The 20,627-nt window shown below is 39.6% G+C and overlaps 1 protein-coding gene across 4 annotated transcripts; it reads left to right on the top strand.

Moving 5' to 3' along the window:
• The first annotated feature begins 359 nt into the window (after window positions 1-359).
• Window positions 360-17,903, top strand: LOC119724889. 4 transcript variants are annotated; one of them, XM_038196188.1, is made up of 30 exons: window positions 360-628; window positions 1,528-1,575; window positions 2,322-2,431; window positions 3,802-3,869; window positions 4,417-4,607; window positions 4,806-5,186; window positions 5,770-5,877; window positions 5,983-6,333; window positions 6,737-6,844; window positions 6,961-7,308; window positions 7,527-7,643; window positions 8,449-8,556; window positions 9,231-9,329; window positions 9,566-9,685; window positions 9,929-10,261; window positions 10,717-10,915; window positions 11,379-11,638; window positions 11,956-12,110; window positions 12,511-12,667; window positions 13,257-13,373; window positions 13,692-13,799; window positions 13,909-14,259; window positions 14,670-14,777; window positions 14,881-15,231; window positions 15,632-15,739; window positions 15,855-16,196; window positions 16,360-16,473; window positions 16,809-16,916; window positions 17,033-17,383; window positions 17,510-17,903. In XM_038196188.1, the coding sequence occupies exons 1-30, from the start codon at window positions 559-561 to the stop codon at window positions 17,521-17,523; spliced, it is 5,403 nt and encodes a 1,800-aa protein (XP_038052116.1). In that variant the 5' UTR covers window positions 360-558; the 3' UTR covers window positions 17,524-17,903. The 4 variants fall into 4 exon arrangements, with proteins under 4 accessions (XP_038052116.1, XP_038052115.1, XP_038052118.1 ...); XM_038196187.1 differs by having other exon boundaries at window positions 361-628; window positions 1,525-1,575; XM_038196190.1 differs by lacking the exons at window positions 13,909-14,259; window positions 14,670-14,777 and having other exon boundaries at window positions 361-628; window positions 1,525-1,575.
• The last annotated feature ends 2,724 nt before the right edge of the window (window positions 17,904-20,627 follow it).

The raw sequence follows: 20,627 nt of genomic DNA, 5'->3' as shown, positions 1-20,627 counted from the left end.
AATGCTCGATTACGTATAAAGCCTCGAAAACTCCCTTGTAAATTACCCTAATGGCCACGACTCGACACGAGATATGCAAGTCTTTTCATCTCCGCTCACTGGACTGTTAATGACAATACGTTTTTGACACAATGGTTTAAGTCGAAGAATACACTCGCAAGTGTGGATTCTTAATTTACGAATTACGAATCCACACTTTCTCGTGTATTCTCCTTAACAGACCCGCCTCCATAATGTATTTGACCAATCACAGCCGCGTGACTGCGCATCCAAAATTCCACACACTTGCACTGACATGTGAAGGTGCTGCGTGCGTATGTGGGCGGGGCTTATGAACAAACAAGAAACGATCCATTGTTATCGGGAGTGGGATAGAACAAAGTGTCCTGACTCAATTGTTTCTCCATATTTAACCTCAGCCAAAGTCAGTCATTGCTAATATGTTGAGGAAAAGGAGACGTGGGACAGAGAAACATTTACACTTTTTGTACTAAATTGTTACGACTTCATCAGGATAAACCCGAGCTTGAAGAGAAAAAGAGGAGTTCTACGGTGTCCATGCATGTCGTCATTGTCCTGATCCTGCTAGCTATTGGGCTGGGAATCTTTCTTGGCCTTTATTTCACAGGTACGACGATTTAATGCATACAACTATTTGGTGCCATGTTTAAAACAGTTTGTTCTTTTTCTGTGATCATGTTGTAGATAATGTTACCTTTGTGTTAGGTTTTTATTTTTAGGTTTCTGTAAATTTGACTACATTTGACTACAAAAATGATAAATTGAGAATTTGAAGACAAAAGTTAAGGAATTTTGGGGAAAATTTGCTTTGCCCCCCCCCCCGGATAAAAAAATCCTGGCGACGCCCATGGGTATTAATGCGTAAAGATTAATCTGAATTTAAGGCTTTACCTGATGCTGAGCTTTAAGAAACGTGGTCACATTTTGCTCAAGAACAATAAACTTGGACTCACCTGATCATAGCCAAATTTGGGTGATCTGAGCACAGTTTTCTGGAAAAATGTGGAAATTGTTCGTTATTTCAAGAAAGACTTGTCTTTCAAAAACATTCTGAAAGAGTTTTTAAACCAATTATATTTCCTCTTTTTTAGACAAACCAAACGAAACTTCGCCTAGCCCCCCCCCCCCGCCCCTTTCACAGGCAGGGGATTTTGTTATTTGTTTGGAGGTTCAATCCGAAATCCTTGTCTGGATTCTGAATCGCCCAAAAAAACATAAACCTGAGGTATCGGAAATGTACATTATTTGAGCATAGAGATGTGATTTTCTTTTTCTGAAAGCATGACTATTTTTACGCCGAATTTCTAAGGAGCGTGATTCTAACGGTTTTAAAACTTTGGTTGTGTGAAATATATTCAAAACACACGTCAAGTTCAAGTTAACATGCAAAGGATCGGAATTCTTTAACTTTACCAAGCGATAAAGCTTACATAAATTTTACTATGTAAAGATATCCAGTTTCATACCTAATAGTCGATCATTCGTTCAATTTATATAATACAGCAGGACACACTTCAGTCTCTGATGGTGTGACACAGGAAACACCCTTGTCTGGTAAGTTTCACTTCAATTTCCATTACTTCATTAATGAAAACCTTAGTTGTCGAAATAATGACAATGATACAAAATGAAAAAAATATTTCAATGTTTTCCCTTAATTTGCTATTGTGAAAACAATTGTGGAAACAGGGTTCGACTTAAGCGGTAGCCCGCTGGCTAAATACTAGTCAAAACAGCGGCGGGCTAGTGAAACTATCATTCCTTAAGTAGCCCGGCTGGCGAGTGAACAATTATTGGGCTACGGCAAAGATGAAGGACAGGAAGAAATAAATCATTAAATTCAGCAACCAAACCTGTATCAATATTTGTGTTTAATTTCATTAACTGTTTAGGGTTAAATTATAAGATCTGTTTATTAAAAACACTGCCAAGATTACCTCATGAAACACGTTTTACATGTATGCACATTGTTGTTTATGAGACACTATATAAGAGAACAAACTTGCCGGCTAGTTTCAGTAGCCCGGCTGACTTGTGAAAAGTTCGAGTTGGACCCTGCTTCATAGTGCATCAATGTTTTATTCATTAATTAAATACATCCTTGCCATGGTTGCTCGCTCACTGCTGGACACGCAGATGGCATAAGTAGGTGGACAATCGGAACCCTAATTAAAACTAAATCGGAGCATGTTATTCACCTGCCCCCGTCCTCTTTCAGGAATTAACAATAAAATAGAGATCAAGAAGAGTGACTTTTTTTATTACCCAATTGCATTTTTCTTACTTGTCTTTTTGGACAGGCCCAGTTGAACTGGACTATTCAATGACGATTCAACAGAAATTTAAGGACGAGTACAACGACCCAAATTCCACCAAGTATAAGGAACTTGAAAACATGGTTTTGAGTACGGTAAGAGCAATCTAAAAAGCCCCGGGTCAAATTTGACCCGAAATCTGGATCCTATATAGAGCCTGTCACTTTCCCAGGTCGAAATAACAGTTACCGGGTCAGAAGGACAATTTCCAGGTTAAAATAATCCGAAAAAAATACTCAAGATAGAAGTGTCATTTTGAACTGGAAAAGTGCCATTTTGACCAGGAAAAGGACAATTTTGACCCGGAAAGTGTCCTTTTGACCCGGAAAAGTGTCATTTTCACCCGGAAAAGTGTAATTTTTACCCGGAAAAGTGTCATTTTCACCCGGAAATGTGTCATTTTCACCCGAAAAGTGTCCTTTTGTACCGAAAAAGTGTCGTTTGACCCGGAGAATGTCATTTTGACCCGGAAAACTGTCAGACCCCATAGGATCCGTATGCCTGGTCAAAACTTTTCCAACAACATAGAAACAAACCTGAAGGTGACTGTGGTAGTTTAATGGCAGTTATCATGCAATAATTCTCAATTATATTATAATGTGCCATTTGTTTTCCGACGTATAGTCAATGGATCAAGCATGGCGGCTTGAATGTATCACATCCATGGGCGTCGCGAGGGGGGGGGGGGCAAGGGGGGGCGCTTGCCCCCCACCCCCTGGAAAAGAAAAAAAAAGAAAAAAAGGAAGAACAAAAAGAGAAAAAAAGAACAGAAAAAGAGGCGCGAAGTCATAGTGGTGTAAATTTAATGAGTGGGGGGGGGGCATAAATGTCCCTTCCCCCGTCTAAAACTGAGAAATCGAGAATTTGTTCAAAAATACAAGAATTTCTTTGGGAAAAATATGTTTTGCCCCCCTCTAGAAAAAATCCTGGCGACGCCCATACTTACATCAGTTAATAATTGTTGACTGCTGTGATGTGGGATATGACGTTTTGAATACCCCAGGGTGCAAAGCACCCTAGGCGTGGATTCTTTGGCTTTTGATGTAAAAATCACGAAACAAACAGCAGTAAACACAAAAATCATGACAATCGAACGTCAACTCACATGCATGTCGCGTGCTCGAAACAGCTGATCGTCTGCTAGTTCGCTGCTCCCACGCATGCGTGAAAACATGCATGGTGAAAATTGCGTGGGTACCAACGATACAAGCGTTTCACACCGATGGTACCGTACGTACAAAGTCATAGCACACTGGGATATCACCATTGATCTCAATTTGTAAGTCTTACTAATGGAGATCAATGGATATCACGTATGTGATATCCCACAGGGAGTGTGCCATGACTTTTTATAAACTTAACAGGTGATCGTTCTAGGCCAATGAAAATACAGTATTCAAGACAGTGGTATAACAATCAAAGTTCTCTTAGCCTTTTGTTTGCTGAACAAAAAATTGATTTACAGATTGACAACATGTTCATGAACAGCGATATGAGCAGCGTGTATGATGGGTCGGAAGTTCGCGGCTTCAGGTGAGTTGAGTGAAAACTTTCCCAAGTGCTTGAGGGCGCTGTTCATTGAAATTGGTGATATATTCAAGAAATAATATCATTAAACTTTCATTTGCCAGCTGAATATTTTCCCAGTTCTTTTTTTTTTCTCAAATATAAGCGTTTCCCAAAGTGGTATTGTTAGCAATGAATTCAAATAAGATAGCTTTATCAAAGCATACCGACCGTAACGTCGATTATATATATTATATTCTTTTAAGAACCGGCTTTTCCCAAAAAAGAAACTTCATAATAGTTTTCCATATTTTGTTACCCTAAGCTCGTTAAAAGAACTAAAATTATAGACCCATAATTGTAGGTCTCCCCCACAAGGAACGAATGATTGTGCATATTATTTTCATAAAATAATGATACATAGTAATACGTACGTTATTATGATGTTTTTCATCTACTGTACTAGCATGAAATATGTTCAAAAGGTATGCCGACCCTCCACTTACGTTGAAGTGATCAAATCTCTACGTTTTAAAGTTCAACACTTTCTACACATTTTCCATTTTCGATGCAGTAATGGAAGTGTCGTCGCCAAGGTGTTCAGTCGCTTTAAACGAGCACTCATCCACTCCACTGAGAAACCCTCAGACTTGAACAAGGTCCTGGACGTGTTTGTGGATGAGGTCAAGAACCTGATCGAAGAGTTTACCAGTCAACCAGGCTGCTGCAATGGCCTCAAATTCGTCACTGTCATCATCAATGGAGGTGAGAATTTTGAATGTTCCTTCCCCATACCAGACATAGGATGTAAGTGCCTGAGCTATCCAGTATTACGTGTGCTGTCAATCACAAGCACTAGTCCAGCGAGGTCGGACCTCGCATAAAGCCTGGCATCGGCTTTAAATCCGAAAACCAAAGGTATTGTGAAGATTAATATCACATATCAACACTTTTTCTTTAAAGCAAACATCGAACCGCCATCACCACCTCAACCAGCAGACCCGGCAACTAATCCACCTACTGCAGCATCAAACGGTCCACCAGCTGCTACAGCAACTCAACCACCAACTGCAGCAGCAACTCAACCACCAACTGCAGCAGCAACTCATCCACCAACTGAAGCATCAACTGTACATTCACCAAATGCAGCATCAACCGGTCCACCAGCTGCTGCAGCAACTCAACCACCAACTGCAGCAGCAACTCAACGACCGACTGCAGCATCAAGTGGTCCATCCACTGCTGCATCAACCGATCCACCAAATGCCTGCTCACCAACTTCTCCAACAAATTTGCCTCCAACTGCTATACCAACATATTCACCCTTTGATCCACCAACTTCAGGTAATTGTGCATGTCCGCAGCACCTGAATGCTAAACTGTATTTTACCAACTTACTTCCCACTAATACTTTTCAAAATCCTAGAATAAGTGGGGAAAAGAGTTTTCACAGTCTTTTCTGGATACAGAGCTAAACTCAATCAGAAAAGGAATACGTTTCACTCAGTTAGGTGACTGTGGGGATGACGTTTGTATCGACGGTCATTCGCGATGTGATCACCAAGACGATTGTATCAATGCAATCGACGAGGAACTGTGTGGTAAGTTTTGAAACGATTCAGCTAAGAGCTGCGGTTCAGAAACAACTTTTCCATACCACTGGTTGGACGAATTGTCGCCATGAATATAAATATAATGCTGCAAAAAAAGGTAAATTACAGACCTAAAAACTGCTTCTTTTCAAATTATTGTGGAAACTTGGCCTAACTTTTAGATGCGAATAACGACAGTCAGTTTAAAAAGAACCGTGACAAGTTGATTAAACGTAACAAAATGTTGATATTCTTTTATTTAATGCAAACCAGACTTGCAGAAATTGCTGTACACGTTGGCATTAACATCATGAGTATTTTTGTTGTGATTACAGGCTGTGTGTTAAACTCTTGTCTGAACAACGGGACGTGTCAACCGATTGGAAGGTATGGTTTCAACTGTGAATGTCCTGATGGGTTTGTTGGCACGAGGTGTGAAATAGGTAAGAGCTATCATTCACTGTATTCAAATATATAATTTAATAGTTTTAAACAGTATTTAGAAAAAGTTATTTCTAAATTTCATTTTCTTGGGGGTTCTAACACAGAGGCAGATCTTATCAATCTTTTGGAGAACGAGGAAGTCGAAATTACTTCACCATCCTATCCAAGCAACTACCAGAACAATCTGGACGTCCAATGGATCATCCAAACAGCGGAGGACCTGGGAATCTTCCTCAGTTTCCACGATTTCAACACGCAGAGTTACAATGATTATCTGGAGGTTGGAAATGGCCGCGACTCTACTGACTCCTCCACAAGGGTCTTCCGTCGGAGTGGGAGCAGTCCCCCGCCTGATACGCTCTCAACCGGCAATGCCATGTGGCTGAGGTTCACATCTGATGGTTATTTCACCAGAAGAGGTTTTTCTCTATCAGCTCGAAGCATTGGATCAGCTGGTAAGAACAGAGTGAAGGGAATTGAGTGATTTATAGGCTAATCCACACCAGTAAAACATAACATTCTTAATTTAGAGATTAAACCCCGGTTCATACTTCATGCGAATGCGAAACGAATTTGACTTCATGAAACATATTCGCTGCGAAATTCGTCGGAGTTGAAATTAGTTCAACTTTTACGAATTCGCAGCGCGAATTCCCCTCATGACGTCACAACATCGCGTTCGTTATCGCTTTCGCGCGAATATGAACCGGCCAACCTTAAGACGGCATTTAATGGGGAATGTTTTGGATATTTAGAATCATCGTTTTTGTATCCCAAATGATCATATAAACCATTGCAATATTATTACTGTTTTTGGTGTCCCTAGAATAAACCCCTTTTTCCTGTCGTTAAAACTAGGCTGTATATTGAACTCATGTCTGAACAACGGGACGTGTCAACCAGTAGGGAGGTCTGACTTCTACTGCGAATGTCCTGCTGGGTTTGGAGGCACGAGGTGTGAATCAGGTAAGGATAATCGTATCAACTTCAGCTCAGAGTCTTAATTGCCTCATCAAATGACACCTGCTAGACATAACTTTTATTTGATTTTTTCTAACAATGGTCATTTTCTTCCGGAACAGTGAGTATCTTCGTCGGGGCAAACGAGACAGTTGAAGTCATTTCACCAGGTTATCCAGACAGGTTTCCAAGAGAATTAGATGCAGCCATTTGGATCATCCAGACAGACCAAGACAGGAAGATCCTTGTTGATTTCAATGATCTAACCACTGAACACCCCGACTACTGGAAAGTTGGAGATGGAGTCGTTATCGATGAGTTTACTTTTCTGTTATGGGGAAGGATATATCTATATCGTCAACTACCGAATCTACTTTCAAATGGAAGCGCCATCTGGATTTCATTTTCGTCTTCTTCTTATCAAACAAGAGAAGGGTTTTCCTTTCTTGTATCCAGTGTTCCACCAACAGGTAAACCAAATTGGAAGTCTTTACTTGTGTAAAAACTGATGTAGGCCTAATCAAACAAACTTTCATCGTGAAATTGTCCGCATGAAGCAAAAAGAGGCCTTGAAACCAGAGACCGCACAATGCTCTAGAGTTTCTCCATATACGTTGTGTACATCACTATTCTGCAACAAGCTTAACAGTCAACTAACACATGTTTAAATATTCATGGCTCTTTACAGAAAGTCTGACTTGCTCTGCTGCTGAGTTTGACTGTGGGCATTCAGTGTGTCTCAGCTCTGATCTGCTTTGTGATCGTCAAGCAGACTGCATCGATGGTCGTGACGAGGAGACCTGTGGTAAGTATTCAATCAGTGCAGCGCTTACTCGAGTCCTGATTCTCGAGTCTCGAACCTTGTATTTGAATTTATTAAAAATCTTGGAATGCATGTAGTTATAAGTACTCGAGTAACGAACCGATTCATTGTACTGACAGTTCGAAGCACATTCTCTGGAACATTAAGTTCGCATTAAGAATCTTGTTCTACTACTCCCACAGGGCGGGCCAGCCTATAGTCTTCATTGCACCTGACTGGCTCACTGATTGACTAACTCACTCAATCACTTGCTGTCATTTAATGAACATGTTTTAATCTCTCACTGTGAGTAATCTAGTTCAGGTGCATCTCACTATTTTATCTTCACTTGTAAATAAAGCTGGTTAAGCTATCTATCTCACTGATTGATATTCACTGACGAATTAGACTGGTTACCTATTTCACTAGCTGTCACGCACTTGTAAATAAAGCTGGTTAAGCTATCTATCTCACTGATTGATATTCACTGACGAATTAGACTGGTTACCTATTTCACTAGCTGTCACGTGTGACGCACACTGAGAGCACCTGGTACCATAGGTGTATGTGATGAAGTTTCCGTACCACATGTTTATAAGTCAGGCGCCGCTTGTTTCAAGTACTTCCAGCATACATGTGTAGGCAATAAGTCACGGCTCCATTCGAACGGCAAAAGTCGATTTTTCATTTCAGGTAGTACCACTTCAGTTTATTCTACGAAATTTATATCCATTTGAAATCACAAATGTGCGCTCTAGAATGAGGTGCCCTTGCCTTGTCTTGTAATTGTTTTCTTAATTTGTCGTAGGTTGCGATTTCATCTCCTGCCAACACAATGGGACGTGTGTGCCAAGCTATTACGACTACTTTAATTGCCGATGTTCGCCAGGCTTCGAAGGAAGATTCTGCGAGAGAGGTAAATTATTGGAATCATTAATAAAAGGAAATATTCTTAAACATACATCAGAAGGAGGTTTGTCATTGTACCTGGTTTGCAGCCATCAGATGGTATCCGGTTTGGTACTTTAGGAAGGCCTACCAGTCAGTTTAAAGCACTATAATTTGGTTATCGTAAATACTACATAGGTAGAGGCCTACCGCTAAGCTTGTACTTTTTCGTACCTAATGTAAGTAAAATTCATCATGTATCATCATCCTTCAAATGCTTGTCTGCGAGTTTTGAATTCACACAGTGAGATGAACTTTGCACAGCTTAATTTTGTATTCTAAGTCAATAGCCATTTCTGGAGGTTGTAAATGATGATGATAAATGTAGTCGAAGGTCGGATCATTGTATGTGGTTTGGGTTTACTAATCAGCCCTTTATCAACTGACCAGTGCAAGTTTACATGATTGACAAAATCCCAAGTTTCCTGAATGACATAATCACTAAATATTCCTACTCATGATTCATTGCTAAAAGCCTTTTAGTTTTTTTCTGGAAAAACTGCATTATTTCGTCCACCCCGACCGCAATTTAAACAAAACTTAGACTGCAGCACATGCAGCCACCCTTCTTCAAAAAATCTTGATCCGCGACTGAGGTGGTTTATACAATTTGCTTGATCTCCTGTCTATGACAACATCCAGCTGTCTTTGAGTGTGAGGCGTTCGGTTACGACTTTGATGAATCTGAGACATGCGATGGCGTCCTTAAGTGTCCAAATGGCGATGATGAAAGGGGATGTGGTGAGATTTTTGTGCACTATTCTATTATCGTAATTAGAAAGCGTATTTACGTTCCCAACAGTGTCAATTAAGTATTTTTTTTTGTTCCCAGAGAATTCGAATATCTCACTGCCTTTATATTCATCGATGTTTGGTTAGATTAAGTCTCAAACTGTTGAAAAATAAAACTGTGCCACGTTTTCACAGCTGACACTGGGCCACATCTAGTTGCTAAATCCAAGTTTGTCATTTCATAGAGTGTGGTGTATATGAGTACCAGTGCCGTAATACTATCTGCGTGAGTTCAGCCGATGTAGAGTGCAATGGAACCGCTGAGTGTCTGGATTATTCTGATGAAGGAGTTAACTGTAATGAGGGTAAGAAAAGACTGTCGAATGCCTTACGTCTCACATTTTATATGTTTAGACTCTACTGAGTTACGGTGAAATAGTAATACAGGACAAAAGAGGAACGCCTTTTGCTGCATGAAGTCAAAAGTAATCATACGACTCTTAAGAATAAAAATTTATTTAGCATGAAGACCGTGAAAAGTTTTGTAATCCTTTAGATCAATAACGTGACCTGAAGCCCTTCAATATTTTTGTTTATTTTCCACTTAGCTTACTGCGTAGAAATCGACAGTGATGAATGCCTTGCCATCCTGCCTTATAATACAACCTACTTCCCGAATGACTTCGCGGCCAACAACTCAATCAACGAATATCTGCCTCAACTCACGACCAACTGCACCGATAGTGAGAGACTTGCTCTGTGTATGGCGTTCTTCCCGGAGTGTCCTCGGTTTGGTTCTCAACGTAGAGTCTGCGCATCACTGTGTTCCAGGGCGTTAGAATGTGTCGGTCTGGACACCGACTCCACTCCTTTACACTGCGATGTGTATCCTGACCAGGGTGTGTTGTCCACCTCAGATGGTTGTCTCTATGACGAAGAAGGTAAGCTCAAATGACGTCATGATGACGTCATCAAGATGCATATAGATAATGGTCCGATCATCCCTGATACTTTGTGGATAATGTTGCTTGTATACAAACAGAGAAGTAACCTAATTTTGAGCCTTTCTCTTTTACTTTTGATGTACAACATGACACATCTTAATTCAAAGAATGTTGACATCAATCTCCACACATACATAGACCATTGCCTGGAAAAGTGTGTCTTAAAATGGCGTCATAGTCAAAACATCGGCACTGAGCACTTTTCTTTCCTCCATTTTGTTCATTGCGATGTAACTCGGGCATGTCTACCAAAATCGAAACTAGAAAGCCAAAACTTCTATTCACATTTTGACGCAAAGACATCTTCTTTTTCAAGGTATAGGCCCGGTTTTTTCGTGGGGGGGGGGAATGGTGATTGCCAAATATATATACTGAATATTCATCGTATGCAGATATTGTGCAGACAGGAGACTGTGGACGTCGTCCAGCTGCCTCGCCTTCTCGCAATCCTTTCAGTCGTATCATCGGTGGCGCCCCGTCACACATCGCCAACTGGCCCTGGATTGGTTCATATCGACTTTCAGACGGACGTCACGTGTGTGCTGCCACGTTAATTAGCCCTCGTTGGGCAGTCACTGCGGCGCACTGTGGGTGAGTAAAGAATGCACCAAATTCATGCCGACATGTAGATTATGTCAATGATTCTGACAAGTTTCCTTGTTATGCAAGTGCTAATTGTTGCTAACGGGGACCCCAGCAGTCGAGTTTATACCTCTGGTTCTTTTCAGAACCATTCTCTTAGTTGAGAAATTATTCGCACATGGTGTTTCCGCAAACCTTTCTTAATTCTTAATTTCTTAATATAAACACGTATGTTAAGCTCTTGTAAGTACATCGTGCCCCCCCCCCCATACACCACTGGCTATGAGTATTCAACAATAAAATGGTTACGTGTTGTCATATGCAAAAGATGTCAGAAAAATTCATGTTGAAGCAAGCTTATTTTGGGTCCAATACAGATGCTTTATGTCTTGTTTTAAGCGAGCAATAAAGGTTAAGCAATAATGAGATGTCCACTGGGAAGTTTGCTGTTTTTGAAATGTTCTTTTCGCAGCCAAAACCATCAGTTAGTGTTTGGCAGTTCACTGTTGGATACTCCGTCCGATTACCCGCACGCCTATCGCATTGCACAGTTTTTCATTCATCCTGGATACAATAACCTGAGGTTCCACAACGATATTGCACTTGTGAAGCTGGCCACACCTGTCAGATACACTGACACCATCCAACCAGCTTGCTTGGAAACTGGGGACGACGAAGCTGACATCTACGACACATGCCATGCAGTGGGATGGGGACGGACTTCGGTTTTCGGTATGGAAGACATGAAATCCAACAGAATATCTAATTAAAGGATGTGTAAACACGTCTCCCATAAAATGTGATAGTACAACGAAATGTTTAACTTGATTACTGTCATACACTTTAGTTGCATTATTAACACCTGTTTATCAACTTTCTATTAATACATGGCATTCTACTTCAGTTCCAAAAGAAACCTTCTATGAAAAGTTCAGTGGTACCGGAAGTCTGTTTCAGTGAAAGTCCAGCTATGACTCTCGGCTGGCCAAATTCCCTATTCGATAAACCAAATTACCAAAGTACTTGATCCATTTTTGTCGGTTTAATAGACAGTGTTTCTCCAGTGTTAAAAGAGGCACGGGTGCCGCTGGTATCCTGGGAGCAGTGCAAAAGTATGTACAGCCATCTCGCCAGTTCAGGGGCCTCCCTCACATCCGATCAAATTTGCGCTGGAGATGCAGATTCAACGAATGAAACATGTCGCGTAAGTAATAGCCTTGCATTGGTACCTAGTACTGGAAATAACGTGCAGAAGCTCAATATACTTGTGACCCCATAAAATGTTACCCTGAAACATTTGCCCTTTTTTTTTTCTTCAAAAACGTGATTAGTGAATTTTTATGTGTTGGATCGCAAATTACAGCTGGGAGTTTTTTCTTTCAAAAAAATCATAAAACAGCACATTTGGTTGCTGAGAAAATGCCAATAATATAAGACAACTCCTTTTTGGTCAATTCCAATGGCCTTACATTGGTACATTCCAGGCCACTGGCATATCATTGGGTAAAAACAAAAGCGTCGACGTTTGGAAAAATCAAACAGGAGTCATTCTAAAAGATCTAGTCCAAAGTTTGTTCTACTGCTTATTATTTTGTCTGCTCTAGGGCGACAGTGGAGGTCCTTTGATCTGTCGTGGGACAAATGGACGTTGGAAGTTGGTTGGTATTACAAGTACGGGTTTAGAGTGCGGTGCAACCACTCCGGGCGTTTTCACGAGAGTCTCCAAATACATTGATTTCATCAGACACACAATCGCTACAGGTACATGCTAGCATTTTAGGCTTAAAATAGGGAACAGTACTGGTATAGGTAACCATTACTGGGCTTCACATGGGCAACAGATTATTATCTTAAACAATATTTCAGAGAGATACATCTAACATAACATCATTTCTTGTACGAGCATTTCCTGGGTGGGGCCACAAATGCGGCTTTTGATATTTTTATTACCTGAGAAACGCATGCGACCTTTTTAGCTCACATCCAAAACTTTACATTTTTCCGTAGATAAATCAAACTGGGTGATCATAATTGATACATACGCACTCGTACTGCATTTGTCGCTGTAACAAAGTGCTTACCGATTGGAGACGCTTAATACGTTTTAAAAGAAATGATGTTACGTTGCAAGTATATCTCTCTGAAATATATTAATGGATCCTACGCTGTCTGATGTCTGTCTGTCTGTCTGTCTGTCTGTCTGGGTGTCAGTAATGGTGTCTCTCTGTCTGTCTGATGTCTGTGTGTCACTAAAATTCAACTTTAATTGATATCGGACCATAGTCAATTAGGAGAGGTGGCTGCAATTAAGTAATGCACTTTTGGGGTATTTTTGTTTCTTAATATTCAGCATTTCAGCCGTGTACCGCCGATGAGTTTGACTGTGGGGATTACGTTTGTATCGACGGTCATTCGCGATGTGATCACCAAGACGATTGTATCGATGCAATCGACGAGGAACTGTGTGGTAAGTTTTGAAACGATTCAGCTAAGAGCTGCGGTTCAGAAACAACTTTTCCATACCACGGTTGGACAAATTGTCGCAATGCATATAAATACTGCCAGAAAATGTAAACAAACCTAAAAATTGCTTCTTTTCAAAGTGTTGTAGAACTTTGGCCTAAATTTGTGATGCGAAAAACGACAGTCAGTTTAAAAAGAACCGTGACAAGTTGATTAAACGTAACAAAATGTTGATATTCTTTTATTTAATGCAAACCAGGCTTGCAGAAATTGCTGTACACGTTGGCATTAACATCATGAGTATTTTTTGTTGTGATTACAGGCTGTGTGTTAAACTCTTGCCTGAACAACGGGACGTGTCAACCAATTGGAAGGTATGGCTTCAACTGTGAATGTCCTGCTGGGTTTGGAGGCACGAGGTGTGAAATAGGTAAGAGCTATCATTCACTGTATTCAAATGTACAATTTAATAGTTTTAAACAGTATAAAACCATTATTTCTCAATTTCATTTTCTCGGGGGGGGTTCTATCTAACACAGAGCAAAATCTCATCAATCTTTTGGAGAACGAGTCAGTCGAAATTACTTCACCATCCTATCCAAGCAACTACCAAAACAATCTGAACATCCAATGGATCATCCAAACAGCGGAGGACCTGGGAATCCTCCTCAGTTTCCACGCTTTCAACACGCAGAGTTACTATGATTATCTGGAGGTTGGAAATGGCCGCGACTCTACTGACTCCTCCACAAGGGTCATCCGTCGGAGTGGGAGCAGTCCCCCGCCTGATACGTTCTCAACTGGCAATGCTATGTGGCTGAGGTTCACATCTAATGGTTATTCCACCAGAAGTGGTTTTTCTCTATCAGCTCAAAGCATTGGATCAGCTGGTAAGAACAGAGTGAAGGGAATTGAGTGATTTATATGCTAATCCACATCAGTATTAAAAACATAACATTCTTAATTTAGAGATTAAACCCCGGTTCATACTTCATGCGAATGCGAAACGAATTTGTCGTCATGAAACATATTCGCTGCGAAATTCGTCGGAGTTGAAATAAGTTCAACTTTTACGAATTCGCAGCGCGAATTCCCCTCATGACGTCACAACATCGCGTTCGTTTTCGCTTTCGCGCGAATATTGATATGAACCAGCCTTAAGACGGCATTTAATGGAGAATGTTTTTGATATTTAGAATCATCGTTTTTGTATCCCAAATGATCATATAAACCATTGTAATATTATTGCTGTTTTTGGTGTCCCTAGATAATAAACCCCTTTTTCTGTCGTTAAAACTAGGCTGTATATTGAACTCATGTCTGAACAACGGTACGTGTCAACCAGTAGGGAGGTCTGGCTTCTACTGCGAATGTCCTGTTGGGTTTGGAGGCACGAGGTGTGAATCAGGTAAGAGCTATCATTCACTGTATTCAAATGTACAATTTAATAGTTTTAAACAGTATAAAACCATTATTTCTAAATTTCATTTTCTCGGGGGGTTCTAACACAGAGCAAAATCTCATCAATCTTTTGGAGAACGAGGAAGTCGAAATTACTTCACCATCCTATCCAAGCAACTACCAGAACAATCTGAACATCCAATGGATCATCCAAACAGCGGAGGACCTGGGAATCCTCCTCAGTTTCCACGCTTTCAACACGCAGAGTTACAATGATTATCTGGAGGTTGGAAATGGCCGCGACTCTACTGACTACTTCACAAGGGTCTTCCGTCTGAGTGGGAGCAGTCCCCCGCCTGATACGCTCTCAACCGGCAATGCCATGTGGCTGAGGTTCACATCTAATGGTTATTCTACCGAAAGTGGTTTTTCTCTATCAGCTCAAAGCATTGGATCAGCTGGTAAGAACAGAGTGAAGGGAATTGAGTGATTTGTAGGCTAATCCACATCAGTATTAAAAACATAACATTCTTAATTTAGAGATTAAACCCCGGTTCATACTTCATGCGAATGCGAAACGAATTTGACATCATGAAACATATTCGCTGCGAAATTCGTCGGAGTTGAAATAAGTTCAACTTTTACGAATTCTCAGCGCGAATTCCCCTCATGACGTCACAACATCGCGTTCGTTTTCGCTTTTGCGTGAATATTGATATGAACCAGCCTTAAGACGGCATTTAATGGAGAATGTTTTGGATATTTAGAATCATCGTTTGTGTGTCCCAAATGATCATTGTACTATTATTGCTGTTTTTGGTGTCCCTAGAATAAAACCTTTTTTTCTGTCGTTAAAACTAGGCTGTATATTGAACTCATGTCTGAACAACGGGACGTGTCAACCAGTAGGGAGGTCTGGCTTCAATTGTGAATGTCCTGCTGGGTTTGGAGGCACGAGGTGTGAATCAGGTAAGGATAATCGTATCAACTTCAGCTCAGAGTCTTGATTGCCTCATCAAATGACACCTGCTTGACATAACTTTTAATTGTTTTTTCTAACAATGGTCATTTTCTTCCGGAACAGTGAGCATCTTCGTCGGGGCAAACGAGACAGTTGCAGTCACTTCGCCAGGTTATCCAGACAGGTTGCCAAGAGAAGATGCAGCCATTTGGATCATCCAGACAGACCAAGACAGGAAGATCCTCGTTGATTTCAATGATCTAACCACTGAGTACTACGACGATTGGAAAGTTGGAGACGGAGTCTCTATCGATGTGTCTACTTTTCTGTCATGGAGAGGGCGATATCGTCAACTTCCGAATCTACTTTCGAATGGAAGCGCCATCTGGATTTCGTTGTCATTTTCTTCTCCCTACGGGACGAGAGGAGCATTGTCCTTTGATGTAGCTAGCGTTCAATCCACACGTATGCGAGGCTGAGCATTTTTCTTTTCCAATATTTTTTTTGCACTCAGAAAATGCTTCTTACGATGACTTGATGACTTGAATGACCTTGAATGTAATTGGTATGATGAACGAAAGCATTACTTTTGGCTTTTGTCTTCTTGTATCTCTTTTCTATTTTTTAGAAACTCTGACATGTTCTGCTGCTGAATTTGACTGTGGGCATTCTGTCTGCATCAACAGTGTCTGGCGGTGTGACTATTATGACGACTGCCACGATGGTAGTGACGAAGAGTGTGGTAACTATTATGCTTGAATTACTGTAGGCCTGATGGGTTATAACAATGAACGAAGATAATACATGTACTTAAGATCTTCCAAACTTTCACAATGTGTTTGCACGTTTGGACTCCATCAGAAATTCTCTTTGGCAAATTAAGACACCTTATCAGTGTCCAGGGTAAAATCTTTTTAAACAGCAGATTAATCTTACATGACTTATTGAATTATTTTATATCCACGCGTTTGATTGGGGAAATTGCTACTTTGCTGTTATCTAATGTAACAAGTCGTATAAGCACGTTGATATTAACGTGAATTTCAAAGATTTGAGTTTTTTGTGTGCTTATTATAGGCTGTGTATCTAACTCTTGTCTGAACAACGGGACGTGTCAACCGATTGGAAGGTATGGCTTCAACTGTGAATGTCCTGCTGGGATTGTTGGCACGAGATGTGAAATAGGTAAGAGCTATCATTCACTGTATTCAAATGTACAATTTCAAATGCAACTTTGAAGAAATTGAATACAAGAACAAAAGCAATATTTTTAAATTCGCGTTTTGTTGGTTCTAACACAGTGCCAAATATCATCAATCTTTTGGCGAACGAGTCAGTCGAAATTACTTCACCATCTTATCCAAGCCACTACCAGGACAATCTGGACATCCGATGGATCATCCAAACAGCACAAGACCTGAGAATCCGCCTCAGTTTCCACCTTTTCAACACGGAGAGTGACTTTGATTATTTGGAGGTTGGAAATGGCCGCGACTCTACTGACTCCTCCACAAGGGTCTTCCGTCGGAGTGGGAGTAGTCCCCCGCCTCCTACGCTCTCAACCGGCAATGCCATGTGGCTGAGGTTCACATCTAATGGTAGTGTCACTAAAAGTGGTTTTTCTCTATCAGCTCAAAGCGTTCAACCAACTGGTAAGAGCATGTTAGAATAAAAACTCTTCTTTATAGATATTTTAATACTGCATTTACTGAAGTTGTACCATTTACTGCATCTACTGAACCACAATTTCTTCTGTCATTTTTCTATTCTACTGTCAGGTTTTTCTAAGTGAGCTCATCAAGTCTGCTTCCCTGAAGTGTGTCATCATCTTCCAACGAAATATGAGCCTTATATTAGCTCAGTTAATATAAGGTAAGATAAAGTAAGGTAAAGAATAAAGTCAGATTATTGTAATTATAATGCCAGCTTCATGATTATTCTTTTAAAAAACTTTACCAATACTCATGTTAAGGTACCTTTTGACTGCGAAATAGAGAGCAAGTATCGCTGGCGATGACAGGCATTACTATTATAGATTTGCTACACGAAGAGGTAACTATATAGTGGCATCATGTTTGATATCTTGCACTGCTTCAAAAGTCTTCGGTATTAACCCTAACTCCCTAAGGGATGTGCAAAATCATATTGAAATTGGAGGATTTAGGACTGTTAGGGCTATGGCTTGCCTGTTTGCCAGCGTGTTAGCCTACTCATAAGCTATCGAACAACGTATAGTTTGTGTAGAATTTCTCATCTTAAATCTCAGCTTTAAATTCACAAGATTCGCGGACACGTTCATATGATGGTCCTCCGATGTTACAGTAAGGGTATTTCAAGATGAATTGACCGGATTCCAATTTGGTCAATTCCGAATTAAAATTTGGTTAGTCTTTGGGATGTATCCTTTTAGTAATTGAAAATTGAAAAATACCTATTTTGTGCACGTTTATGTATATTTTTGAAAATATTTTAGACAGGTCTTTTTGAGTCTTAGTTATCGTTTGGCTTAGAGTAAATCTGCATTATCTTCATTTGGGAAATTCGGAAAAATTTGAAACTTTGGAAGCAGTACGGAGATTCTGACGGACCGCATATCATTTAGTCTTACTCAAATTATGTATTCCAGAGTTCTTGTCATCAAGAATGTTTAAATGATTTTAATTCACTTGCTTGCTGTTGTACTGCAGAAAATTGTTTTATTATACACAGGAATACGATCGTTATACTGTACTTTTAGTGAGAACAATCGCCCCGCGGTTTACATATGATTATGTATTGGATTATATAATTATGTATTATGACATTGGATTGGCCTTCAAAATTGTACAATCCACATATAGCAAAATCAGAAAGGTTAGTTTGTAATCAAGAATTTTATTATTTTTATTCATTTAATTTGTGTTTCAATTTACCGCAGAAGATCATGATTTACCCAGAGATACGTTTATTAAACACTACTTCCCCTTATTAGAACTAGATTTGGGATGATCGGAATGTTTTTAAGAATTGTGTATTTTTGGGTTTTTTTTAAGTTACACTTGTATTTAATCGCGAGTAAACAGAGAAACGTAAGATTTGAGGCTTTGCATGGTGGAGATACTAAATAATGAAAGGTATGCGGAAACACCATGTGCGAATAATTTCTTAATTAAGAGAATGGTTCTGAAAAGAACCAGAGGTATAAACTCTGGTTCTATACCTCTTATATATTCTCTTAGTTGAGAAATTATTCACTCATGGTGTTTCCGCAAACCTTTCATTATTTAAACAGAGAAACGTTTATATATCATGGTTCTCTTTTAATGGCAAAACGTTGCCCTCAATCTGCTTACACTTAACAGGAATATTCTGTGTATGTATTCAATCCATATATAGGACAACCAGAAGGCAGTTTAGAATTGTGAAGTTTTGGTAATCGAGACATTTTAATATTTTTAAATCTTTTGTTTTACTGCAGAAAATGTTTCTATTATAGCCTACATAGCAATACGTTTGTAATACCGTAGTTCCCTATTTTGTATTTCAAAGTTTTGTAATCGAGAATTGTAAATATTTTTTAAACTTTTGTTTTGTTTTTACTACCGATAATTATTCTACTATTACACAGATATACGTTTATTATATACCAAGGGTGCCTTTGAGTGCAAATGATCGCCCGCGATTTATATCTTCTAGATTGGTATATTCTACAGGGTGACCCTAAAAAAAATTGCAAGCAGACATCTTTAAATTTCTCCAAAAAAAAATATCCAACATCAACATTTCGGCAGATTGTTTGTATTCTTCTGTATAATCACAGTGAACATTTGATGAAAATCCATTCATGCAAACCAGAGGTTACTACAGATTATAATCGGCAATGTGTTTTTTTCACCCGTTCCAATGTGATTTACATAGCTAATGAAAAGACCCATTGCAGAGTGCCGGTTGAGCGATTGCCAATTGTATTGAAAAATTGGTTGAAAAACACGCACTTTTATAACCGGTTACAGCTCTGGTTTGCAGGAATTGGTGTCCGTGACATTTTCACAGATTTTCTCATATTCACAAGAGGCCTATAATAAATGTGATCCATCAAAATGAAAAACTTATGTTAGATACTTTTTGGGAATTATCCGCGTAAACCACTTTTTGAGGGTCACCCTCTATGTATGCATGCAAAATCCACGCATGGGATAATTAGAATGCTAGTTTATTCCAGAATCATTTTCTGTAAACGAGAATTTTATTTCAGCTTCATTAAAAAGATATATTACTGCAGAAAATCTTTCTATTATACACATAAAGGCATGTATTATTCTTAAGTTGCCTTTTAGTTCCAACATTTAATTGGAATAATAAGGATTGACAACAATACAAGCATTTTATGTAGATATGTCAAACAACCTAAATATTACCCAGTGGTTTCTAATAACATGATCACGGTCTTTCGCATGTAAAATGTGCGGCATAAGATTCGAACCAGCCAACCGATCCTGCAAGCTCGGTGATCGAGTGGTAAGACGTCTGACGTACGTACATTTTGGAATTTCCCCCCAAATTCATATATTGCCCACTTATGCAAGGCAAACCCCTTACATTTTGGATTTTCCCAAAAAAGGAATATTTTGCCCTTTTTTGATAGAAATGTAAGGCTAACCCCTTACATTTTGGAATTTCCAAAAAAAGTAAAATGTTGCCCTTTTTTGATAGAAATACAAGGCTAACCCCTTTCATTTTGGAATGTCAAAAAAAAGTCATATTTTGCCCAATTTTGATAAAAATGCAAGGCTAACCCCTTTATATTTTGGAATTTCTCGAAAAAGTCATATTTTGCCCGTTTTTGATGGAAATGCAAGGCTAACCCCTTATAATTTGGATTCTCCCAAAAAAGGTAAATTTTGCCAAATTTTAATA

The sequence above is a fragment of the Patiria miniata genome, unplaced genomic scaffold (assembly GCF_015706575.1).
Source record: "Patiria miniata isolate m_02_andy unplaced genomic scaffold, ASM1570657v1 HiC_scaffold_18, whole genome shotgun sequence".
Classification (NCBI taxonomy): Eukaryota; Metazoa; Echinodermata; class Asteroidea; order Valvatida; family Asterinidae; genus Patiria; species Patiria miniata.
Note: the sequence above shows the minus strand (reverse complement) of the source record. Positions and strands in the feature narration are given on the sequence as shown.

Excerpts from the sequence above, each read along its gene's own strand:
- LOC119724889 (XM_038196187.1), top strand. The coding sequence starts at position 559 with ATGCATGTCGTCATTGTCCTGATCCTGCTAGCTATTGGGCTGGGAATC. Across the intron at positions 5,878-5,982 it reads TGGCACGAGGTGTGAAATAG|AGGCAGATCTTATCAATCTT; the intron begins GTAAGAGCTATC and ends GTTCTAACACAG. Across the intron at positions 6,845-6,960 it reads AGGCACGAGGTGTGAATCAG|TGAGTATCTTCGTCGGGGCA; the intron begins GTAAGGATAATC and ends CTTCCGGAACAG.